At 41.5% G+C, this 11,423-nt stretch overlaps 1 protein-coding gene across 2 annotated transcripts; it reads left to right on the top strand.

The window, feature by feature from the left end:
- Positions 1–6,017: 6,017 nt before the first annotated feature.
- LOC131459109 (stathmin-4-like) lies at positions 6,018–11,363 on the top strand. Of its 2 annotated transcripts, none has more exons than XM_058628557.1 (7): positions 6,018–6,108; positions 7,445–7,518; positions 7,618–7,710; positions 8,342–8,547; positions 8,846–9,010; positions 9,125–9,142; positions 9,801–11,363. In XM_058628557.1, the coding sequence occupies exons 2-7, from the start codon at positions 7,506–7,508 to the stop codon at positions 9,807–9,809; spliced, it is 504 nt and encodes a 167-aa protein (XP_058484540.1). In that variant the 5' UTR covers positions 6,018–6,108; positions 7,445–7,505; the 3' UTR covers positions 9,810–11,363. The 2 variants fall into 2 exon arrangements, with proteins under 2 accessions (XP_058484540.1, XP_058484539.1); XM_058628556.1 differs by having other exon boundaries at positions 8,339–8,547.
- Positions 11,364–11,423: the final 60 nt, after the last annotated feature.

Here is an 11,423-nt window from a genome sequence, read left to right as displayed (position 1 = left end):
TTCAGCTTAAAACAAAGATGATGAGAAAAAAAATAAATTGTGTTCAACAGATGAAAAAAGATTGAATGGAGAACAAACTGCCATGGAGATGCAAACACAACAGGTTTCCTTCATTCCCTGCTGTCTGTCGTCGTGACATTGATCAGCGTGGACATAAACTGCGTGACAGAAGAGGCTTTACTCAAAAAAGACTGCAGTTGGCATTTGAGCAGCTCTTGGGTTTTATCTTCATTCATGTTGGAGCTGTGTGAATGGACTGTGATTCTCGGCCTGCCAACCATCTGCCAACACTCTGCTCTGTTCTGTCGCCTACGCGCTCACTGAAATCCGGCAGCGTGGTCGAAAGAAGAGCGGCTGAGTCATTTTTCTCCTCGCTTCTTTCAATTTGCCCAAAGACAACAATAAATTCATGAAGTGCTGAAAACTTTGTCACAAATGTAACATGCACCAATTGAAGTATACTGTATGTCACCGGAGCATCATGACATGGTCCTTATGTAAAACCCTTCATTTCATTCACAGTACATTAAATAATGCAATATTTGTTGCACTGCTTGCGTCTGTGTATGGCTACATTTCTGCTGGAATAGTAGTTTCAAACATCATTTTAGCTACTTAGCAAAATCTATGTTTACGATATGTGAAGGATACAATCGCCACTTCATCTCAATATAAGATGCAAAACCAAAGTTTGTTAACTGAGAAGTTTCCATTATCCGAGTCTCAAGTTTACATCACGTAGGTAAAGCTGAACCAAGGATTTGCTGCAATTTATCGAACACTAAAATAACCAAATAACACATTTGGTGATGATGGCAGCTGTGGACCAACAACTCCTAGTTTTTTTCCCAGGATGCAATGTCTCAGATTTGGTGCAGAAAGTGAGCCGTTTACAGAGTGACACAAACTTCAGTTTCCAGTCAGGAAAGGCCGTCTAACATAGATGTGATATTCAAATATTCTCAAGATATTAAAAATAATAATAATGCATTTTCTTTTTAAGCGCCTTTCCAACACTCAAGGACACTTTACAAAGAAAAAGAAACAGACAACAGGACAACACAGTAAACAGATACTGAAGTGAAATTACAGAGAGTAGGCTATTGTCAACTGCAGGCGTAAAATACGGCGCACAAAAGTCTTAGGCTGCCATTGGATGTGTTGTTTTAGTAATGACATAATGACTTAGTAGTTTAATTATTTCTCAATCCCTTAATAAGAACACATCCAGAAAATAGAGGAAGCATGTTTACAGCATTAAAATATCAAAAACAGCTTCTACAGGCAAACATGTCCACTATTTAGTGTGAACTACCCTTACACATAAAGGAATACTTCACCAATTTGCAGTGATTCACTTACTTGGTCCGAGGCTTGAAACTGCAACGCTAATTCCACACTTTTTAGACCCACTCGTTGGGGGCGGGACCTCATTCCCAGAATGTAAACAGTGTCGGCCATCTTTGCTAACAGTTACGCTAACAGGACTAAGTCTCACTGGTGGGCACGTAACAAAGAAAAGAATGAAGATATTTCTCGACCGGGAAACTAAGGTTGGAAAGCACACTTTTTAAAAAAAAATACTACCCCTATTCTAGTATTACAAAGCTTACTGCAAATCGCTGAAGTATTCCTTTAACAGTAGCACAACCCTGGCTCTACCTGAGGTGGAGGCCTAATTAATGTCATTGGTAACACCTGTGTTTGTCCTCTTTTTTTTCCCTGTTGAAAATGGCCAGTGTGAAAAATGTCTATTCAAGACATACTTGACCATTTTACAGGCACACATTGTTCAACGTTCTTTCTCGTCATTTCAATCCAAATGCCAAAGATCACAGAATTTGACATAAAATCAACAAAGCTGCTGGAGCCCTAATACTGTTGCTTAGCATGGTGCAAGAGGCACACACAGTGCAGTACAGCTGATCATGTGTCAGTACCTTATACAACCACACTTCAAAAACAATGAACTTTATATTTAAACAGCACATTCTGTATCTAATAAAGCCTCAAGGGTTCACTGTTGTTGCCCTTTTTTTTAACACTTGCTCACATCGAGGGACTAGATGCTGATGGGACATATGATACGTCTGTCTACCTGTCTGTCTCTCTGCCTGTTTGTCCTTCAGGTGAGTTTCCAGAAGCTTCTGCCTGCCACAGCATTAAAACTCTCCTCCGCTGACATTCAGCCCACGCTGCTGTCTGTTCTCTCTCCTCCTCTGCATGTGGCTCGCTCACCCCTCACTCATCCCCCCCCTCCTCTCTTCACTCTGGCTTTCTCTCCGTCTCTCCTCCTCCACAGTGGGCTACAGCAGTACAGACACGAACCAGGAACAGAAAGGCTGTGAGTCACGATGCATCGCCGACACAAATAAAACACACGGGTGCTGGCTCAGAGTCCAACCACACACACAAACACACACACACACACACTAATTTATGAACAGGGCCCAACTGGTTTAAACTGGCACAGATATAATTGGCTAATAGATTCTCTGGAAAAGTAAGGCCTCATTCACACAGTGACAGATTCATCACCAAAGCTGCTCCGGACGACATGCTGGTGGTCAGAACTCTCACTTGTCTCCTCGGAACTAAAACAGACTTGGGGCTAATTGCATTGCAATTGGGGTTGCAACATTCAGCCGGTCTGAGTTTGCTTTCACACTTTTGCACCTTTTGAATAACGTATTCCCCTCCTCGCCTGAGGCGGCCCTGCATCGGGAAATTACTGAAAGAGAAGACGAGAGAAACTCGCTCATCTGTTGGTTAAAGCAGGGCAACGTCTGTTTCCGCCGCATAAGAGCAAAAACATGGAGCTGCATCAAATCCTATTTTGTTGTACGTGAACATATTACACACATACACTGCAACAATGGACTCATCCATTTTCCCCGGCTATCATTCTACGCATGGTTGTGTTTACCCACAATGCCCTGCATTGTAGTCAAAACCGAGACCTATGTTTTCGGTTGCGCATTCACACCTACCCCAACTGGTCCTCCTGACAGATGAACTAGGATTTGATTAAGGGTCAGTGTGAATGCACCCTTAATTGTTAGTGGTGTGAATGTGAGTGTGAATACTCTTGTTCCATTACATAATCATCTGATCGCAGTGGGCATTTTGACATGATTTAGCAGGAAAAAAACATCTGTTACTGACTGTTAAGGGCCATTTATACTTATGACATCGATGGATAAGGCCTTTTGTCCGTGCTTTGCCTTAATTTCGTTTGTCATTAAGCTTATGTTGACGGACGAAACGGAGCAATACCACCAGAAATCGTAGGGGCAGTATAGAGTCAATCGTCAAATCAGTCAGGAAAACAAAGAAAAAAGCAAGGGAAACAACTGTAAGACATGCTGCCACAGCTCACTGGTTTATCCCTGCAGTGCTCGGCTTCACTCACTGGCACACGCTGTTGTTTCAAGGCCTGTACAAATGTGATACTCACGTGCAGAACTCCTGGGAAGTCCTCATAGGGAATGACAACATTTCCACATTAACCACGCCCACTTGTGTGTCAAAAACAAGCTGCATGACACTCCCAAACGAGGGCTGCAAGACAAATATGTCATAATTTCTCTGTTCTTGCAAAGTATTTACAGGTTTTTATTCAAGGGTTTTTATCCGGTGAGCCATATTGGCAAAAGAAATATCGAAAACATACAGAAATACTGAAAATGCCTCGGCATGCATCTCTTTCATCGGCAATGCCAACGAGTAATATTCCCCATTAATATGACGACTTACATTCAGCCTGTTCTCCCGCAAAAAAGAAGAAATAAACATTTACATTTTTGCAGACTGTGCATGTGAAGCATGATATTTATAGGATTGTATAAGATTTTACTTTTTTATCTGTCCGATATCCGATCCAGTGATTTTGACCGGTATCGGACCGATAATGATTCCCCTCCCTTATTAACACATGCGATTATCTCATGATTCAATTAATACATACTCAAAATTTAACTTAGATTTAACAAACTTAATGAATCCCTCTGAATGTGCTTCAACACATGTGTAAAGAATGTTTGATTGAATAGAGATGATTGATTCTTTCTCTCTTTCACTCACATGCTGGTGACATCACTGTGGTGAGGCGAGTGCAATGATTTCATTCTCAGTGACATCATTGCTTGGACTTAGAGATGATGTCATTGCTTCCCGTTAGTCTGCTGCTGCTGCTGTTTACCCTAGGAAACAAGCCCCACCCCCTCTGTTTATATGTTGCACCCCCATTCTATTCCATTCTATTCTATTCTGCATCACTGTGGTGCAGACCTGTTCTTATTGCTGAATCCTTAATCAGAATTTGTACACACACACACACGCGCGCGCACACACACACACACACACGCGCACACACACTGGTGTGGCTCTGAGCTCTCCACTGATTGGCTGCAGGTGACATCATCAGTTGGGATGTGGAGATTTCTCTTTGCTCCTCTCTGCTGCAGCTTCTCTTTAACCTTCACGTGCGTGCAAGCACGTACAAAGACACACACGCGCACACACATGCACGCACGCACGCACATACACACACACACGCACGCATGCACACACGCTGAGCTGTTAAACTGAGTGGTCCTCACAAAGAGAGAAAGATGACTTGCTTTACATCATGTACTTGTGTGTGAGCAGAGCAGCAGGGGGGAGTGTGGTGTGAGAACACTATGTTTTTTCTCAGGTGCATGATGGGAGGTGTAGTCAATCATATTTGTTATATTTGTCACAGCCAGGCACGCGGGAGTGTTGATGGTGGATTAGGTAAATATCTGCATAAAATAAAAATAAACCTGTGATACAAGTATGACATAAAATTAATCACAATCACAAAACAAACAAAAAAATCACCTCTCCTACAGATTCTCTCTCCCCCTCTCTCTCTCTCTCTCTCTCTCACACTCTCTCTCTGTGTAGGATGAGTAACAGCCCTAGTCATCCTTTAAATTTAGTGCTGACATTTCTATTAATCCACACTGAACCAACAGACCAGATCAGACTAGATAAAAAAAAAATCAGCACACAAGTATTATGGTAATACAGTGTTAAAGTGTATTTAACAGCAATGTGATTGAAGTCTAAGACAAAGAGGCTTTTATTGGTATTTGCTGATCTAAATAAACATGTGTTTGTGGTCAAGTTATTGTAAATGGTGCATTTATGGCAAGAATAAATGCCATAAATGCATATCTATATATATATGTATATATACATACACATACATACATGTGTATTTAAAATTGGATCTAAAGCCAGACTATGCTGGGCCACACAGTGATTTCTTCAGAGAGTGTGAAGAGCTTCTAGGATGTAAAGTGTTTAGCACTGTTGCTTTTGCAGCAAGAAGAAGACCCGGTCAAAACAACGGTCTTGCTGCATGGAGTTTGCATGTTCTCCCCATGTGTGCGAGTCCTCTGGTTTCTTCCCACAGTCCAAAAACATGCAGATTAGGGAATTAGGTAAATTGGACACTCTAAATTGACCTTAGCTGTGTGTGAGTGGGTTGTTTGTCTCTATGTGGCCCTGTGATGGACTGGCGACTTGTCCAAGGTGAACCCTGCCTTTTGCCCTGTGTCAGCTGAGTTTGGCACCTGCAGCCCTCATGTGGTGGATAAAGCAGTAGGAGATGAGTGAGTGAGATTCAAATTGAACCTTTCAAATAGGGCCTTTTCTGGCATTAACACATGGAGACCAACACCTGGTCCTAATGAGGAAGAACCTCATTTCTGAAGAACTGCTTGCAGTTTAGAGCTAAGATTTCAGTTGTGGGAAGATTAAGTTAAGGTTAGGGATTAACTGGTTATGGCTTAAGTTAGCGATAAAGCTTTATAGGCTGTCCACATGAATGGAAATCAATACAGAGTGTGTGTGTGTGAGAACAGTAAACTCCAGGATTCCTCAGAACCTACACTACACCTCCTCCTCCTCCTCTGCCCCTCCTCTGCCCTGCTCAACGAATCACAGCCCAGTATCCCTGCTGGCCAATCAGAGTGCTCGTGGGTGATGTCATGCAGCAGGCTGCCGTTTGGTGCTGATGTTGCTGAGCTGCAGATCTTCGGTGGGAACAGAGTGAACAGAGACGAGCATCACTGCAGGGTGAGTGAACACACACACACACACTATTATTATTACTACATGTTATTATGTGTTTTTTTAGTTTGCATGTTTGTGGTTGCAGCCATTTCGATGCTGCACGAGTGAGAAACAGATGAAAGTCTTTCTTCATCTTCTTCTTCTTCTCTTCTGTTCATTATTTTTAATTTATTCTTTACTGCATCGTATCACTCTTCTTTTCTTCTCTTTCTCTTCTTCCCTTCATCTTCATGATGGGGTGGTTGTTGTTGGTGCTTGCTTGGTTCTGCAGAAGGTGATGCTTACTGGCAACGATGACATCATTGCTTAGGCTCTCTCTCTCTCTCTCTCACTCACACACAGAGAGAGAGAGAGAGAGAGAGCGAGCGAGAGAGAGATAGAGAGGGGAGAGAGAGATCCAGGTTTCAAATATTTAGTATGGTATTTCTCAGTTTGTGTTTAAAGTCTTGTTTTTGATATTTGGACATAAACGTCTGTTCACACACACACATTTGTGGGGATTTACATGAATTAAATGAGGTTTTGTTGCAGTGGGTTTATCATGTTTTTTCTGTGGGTGCAGTTTGGCCCTGTTAGGCAGTCTCCTGCATGGCGTTGGGTTCCTGACTGTGTTGCTGATTCAGAGACTTCACAGCTTTGAGAGGAACTATTTTAACCTCCCTGCTGCTGCTGCTGCTGAATCCATAACGCCTGGTGCTCACATTTATGCAAATGAGTCATCACGTTCTCGAAAAGCACATGAGCAAAATCTGACCTTTAAATAAACACTCATTCATATTCACAGTCTTAGTCTCTCAAGTTCTGCATGAACGTTCACGTCTTTTCCCACAATAATAAAATATATAAATATGATGGGGGTATTTTGAAATACAATTTTCAATCATGAAGGCAGAAGTACAGGACACTGCAGATAAAATATTAGATATTGCAAAACCTGTATTTTCTCTCCTCTCTGTTTAGTTTTCCCTTTTTGTTCTGTAGCTTTTAAAAACCTGAGAGCAAGACAGAGCCTGACTTTGTATTCAATTCTCATGTATTTATTTGTCCTTTTATTTACATTTTGACTCACGATTTATTTACTTTTGATTCTATGTAGTTTCTTATATATTCATTCCTTAATGTCATTTATTTGATACATGTGATACATATAATATTTCTCAATCTGATTTATTATTGTCACACACATTTAAACTAAATGAACATGCTGAATGTGTTTGAAACTAAATGAACATGTCTACACTCATTTGTTGACATGCAGAGTGAGCTCAGAGTTTTTATTCCACATGTTTGTTTGTGTTTCTGCCTTCTCATGTCTCATACCTCTGTCCCCCGTCCTCAGGAACAGACCTGTCTACCTCACCACAGTGTCTTTACTAGGAAACCTCAGCGACAGCAGCACGATGACTCTGACAGGTAAGAGCTTATTCACTCACTCACTGGTTATTAGTTAGTGTTGACTTTTGTTTGTGTGTTTTTTTATGACTGACTCTGTGGTGCATGAATTTTCTTCAGCATACAGAGAGAAGATGCGAGAGCTCCCCCTGGTGTCTCTCTTCTGCTCCTGCATCCTTCCTCAGCCCAAAGAAGCCACAGTCGACAAGGAAGGTCAGCAACTATCCTATCCTATTCTATTCTATTCTATTCTATTCTATTCTATTTTATTCTATTCTATTCTATTCTATTCTATTCTATTCTATTCTATTCTATTCTATCATCAGCACCACATCATATTTTTCCAACAATCCTCATTTTTTTATGAAGCAGTTTTTCACAGGCTCATAAATTGTCCCCTGAACTGTGTATTGGTTAACATGTTCCATGTTTTCAAATGGAAATCTAAAGATATGAGATGTTCTGACACATCACAGTGAAAGTCTTCTTATTTTGGAGGTGTACTGTAATATGTAATATAAATAAATGTTTATTTATTTGCGTATCTCATGGGTTAGCTGCTGCCATGGCAGTTAAGTAGTCTTCATAGGCCCACGTGACATAATAAGCATTTAATTTACATTCAGTTACAAAAATTAATATGAAAAAGTATATAAACTGAACTACTCCCAATAAGTCTTTTAAATTAAGTGCAAGTGCAATTAAATTGTTAGGTTGTTAGAGTGTAAAAGCTGTAGATTGATAGATTTAAAGGTGTTATTGCTTAGTTTTTCTTGTTTTTATGAAGCCATGAAAGCTTTTTTGTTTTCTTTACCTTCATTGTTCTGTGTTCCTTGTGCAGCAGGCGTGGTGGACCTAAACCTGTGCAACATCCGCGACATGGAGGTGATCGAGCTGAGCAAACGGGCAAGCGGCCAGGCCTTCGAAGTTATCCTGAAGCCGCCCACGTTTGACGGCGGCCCGGAGGTCAGAGCCACAACGCCGCCGCGACAGAAGCCTTCGTTGGAAGAGATCCAGAAGAAACTGGACGCTGCACAGGAGAGAAGGAAGGTGTGTGTCTGAGGGTGAACTGGGGTGAATTTCAAATACTGCAGATGGCTATTGTGAGGTTGCATTTGCTGGATCGAGCCAACTGATAAACAGCAGTGGCCTAAAAATCAATCCCTGAGGTATCCCACATGTTATGTTACCAAGTTTTGACTGACACCATGACTTTTAATCAAATGTTTTAATGGATTTAATGGATTTGAGATTAAGATAATATAAAAAAAAAAGTTCTCTTGGGACATTTATTTTTTTAAAGCACACATTGATAGAAACTCACCGAACACTCTCTGTCGCCCTCTAGTGTCAGGAAGCAGAGCTGCTGAAACACCTGGCCGAGAGGAGGGAGCACGAGCGGGAAGTCGCTCAGAAAGCTCTGACCAAAGAGCGCCAGGAGCACCGCGCTGACGCTGACAAGCAACAGTGGGAGATGCACCTGAACGCCTCACAGGGATTGCTACAGGAGGAGGTGAGGACGCAGCAGCATGTAGTGCCACGTTTCACTTTTCACAGCTCAGACGATTCAAGTTGTGTTTGAGCGAAATGGACGACTGATGGTTGTTGTTTTGCTTTTGTCTTTCAGGACAAGCACAGTGTGGAGGTAAGGACGAGCTGGAGGAGGACAAAGAAAGATAAAGAAATGAAGACATTAATACAATAATGAAATCAGGCTTAATGGTTAGCTTAGCATTGAGACTGGAAAGACTGGCTCTGTTCAGTAATGCAATTAACACGTCAGTTAAACACGCACAATTGAAGAAAACTAGACAATAAGAACTGGGCTGTGTAGAAACTGCAATGAGGAACTCACTACTGGGTCTCTACTAGCTACTAACCTTAACAGGATTTTAGCCACACCCCCCAAAATCATGAACAAACATTGCTTACGAAAGAGAGGGCTCTGTCTACAGAGTACAAGACAGGGGCAGAACTACAAGTTGTCCATATCACAAAGAAGCTTCTGTCTGCAGCCACTGAAGAAAACACACACCGTGGAAAAACAGGACGCCAAACTACGTGACCCTAACCACTGACATTTTAGACACGGTCTCTTATGTGACCCAAACACTGGTTCTGTGTGATTTGGACAACTTGACCCCCCTCGCTTGCAGTTTACAGATGGACCAAAACTGATGTACTATTGGACCAAAGGCGAAACATAATGGAATTTCATAGTATATTATCCAGACCTGTTTTTTATAAAATGTGAGTTTCAGAGTCTTTGCACTAACATCACCCGTTTGTTTTTCTACTTCCAGGTGTCTTGATGGCCTGATCACAACACAAGCTGAACTTTCTTTGGAAGCCATTTTTGGAAGGTGGAGGACCTGAAGATTAATACGCCGGCAGCTCGACGCTGCTCCGAAAAATGTGAGACAAGAAGAAGAAGTAGTAGAAACTGAGAGGTGGATTTGGGACGAAACATCCAAACTCTCGACATTCGCCGGATCGTCCACGTCTCCTTCCAACAAGATAAACTTGTGAAACTTTATGAACTGACGCTGCAGATTCAGTCATCACTTGATAGTTTGCAGGGGGGTTTTCTGTGCTTTGTTGCCATGCCAACAGTGCCAATGTGTTCACGTGAATGATTGAGCATCAAAGATTCCATTGTCTTCATGAGTTCCTGTAAAGTTATATCCAACCAACCAACCAACCGACCGACACACCCACCTGACAGAAACCTGGACTCAAACCCGAATGACTCACAGGAACGTTTAATTTAACAGTGCAGAGCTCACTCATGTGTGGAGTCTCTGCTCCCTGGATGACCAGCTAATTGGAGTGAAACAACCCCATCTGCTGGACACTTTAAATCATGAAAGCTGTGTGAAACGTGGTGTCGCTGAAGTGTCCTTTTTTAGGAGTCTGTAGGAGAAGTAAAACAAAAGGAATCAGGACTTCAGACAGAAATACTCAAACACCCCTGAGACATGTAGGTCAAGACTAAGATGAGTCAAAATCCACACAAGGCTGGAAAAGATCTGCCAGTCGGAGAAGAAGCCGAGGCAGAGCATCACAAAAACCCAGAGACAAGCCTGAGTCAATGCAATGACAAGATTAAGATGAGTCATATTCAAAACACAAGTGGTAAATATTTCTTTTTAAAGAAAAGAGGATGCTGAGACAGTTTCAGAGAACAGAAATTTGAGCCTTAAAACCCACAAATCGCCTAAATGAACGAAAGTTGAGACAAGTTCAACTTTGAGATCAGACTATACCAGCCATGGCCCCCACGTTTCTATTTTTCTGATTTCTTATTTGGATTTGTCTCATATATTAAAGGTCCAGTGTGTAAATTTAGTGACGTCTAACACTGCAGATTGTCTCTTACCCAAGCCCGTCCCAGGATTATGTCCTTCACATACTAGAAAGGACGTTATCTTTGTTTATGTAGTAAGCTTTCGCTTCAAACTGCGAAAAAAAAACGCTCTCTGGCTAGTAATCTTTTTATTTTAAAGCACTTATACACTTAAACAAACATACTTATCGCTATTGTATTCAATTTCTGCCAATGAACCCCTTCAAATGTTTACACACTTGACCTTTAAGATGAAAAACAACAACATACAGAAACCTGTTGCTTACCTGTCTAATAATCACAATATCAACCCGTAGCCGATGTATGGATGATTTTCATTGACCAATAACTGATAATCGCTTGTGTGCATTGTTTACAGTGTGTGTGTGTGTGTGTGTCCCTGGCAACATCAGTGTAAAGGAGTCAGTGCGTGATGATGATAATGATGACGACGATGATATTGACGATGTACAGAAATCACATTATATTTTAAATCCAAGAATAAAACAATGTCACTTTACTTTGTGTAGTTTCTTTATTGAGTCAAAGTATTTTCCGCCGTCGAGCCATAAATTAAATA

The sequence above is a fragment of the Solea solea genome, chromosome 5, assembly GCF_958295425.1.
Source record: "Solea solea chromosome 5, fSolSol10.1, whole genome shotgun sequence".
Classification (NCBI taxonomy): domain Eukaryota; kingdom Metazoa; phylum Chordata; class Actinopteri; order Pleuronectiformes; family Soleidae; genus Solea; species Solea solea.
The sequence above is the reverse complement of the archived record's forward strand: the minus strand, read 5'-3'. Positions and strand labels throughout refer to the sequence as shown.

Excerpts from the sequence above, each read along its gene's own strand:
- LOC131459109 (XM_058628556.1), top strand. Across the intron at positions 7,711-8,338 it reads AGCCACAGTCGACAAGGAAG|CAGGCGTGGTGGACCTAAAC; the intron begins GTCAGCAACTAT and ends TTCCTTGTGCAG. Across the intron at positions 8,548-8,845 it reads CTGCACAGGAGAGAAGGAAG|TGTCAGGAAGCAGAGCTGCT; the intron begins GTGTGTGTCTGA and ends GTCGCCCTCTAG.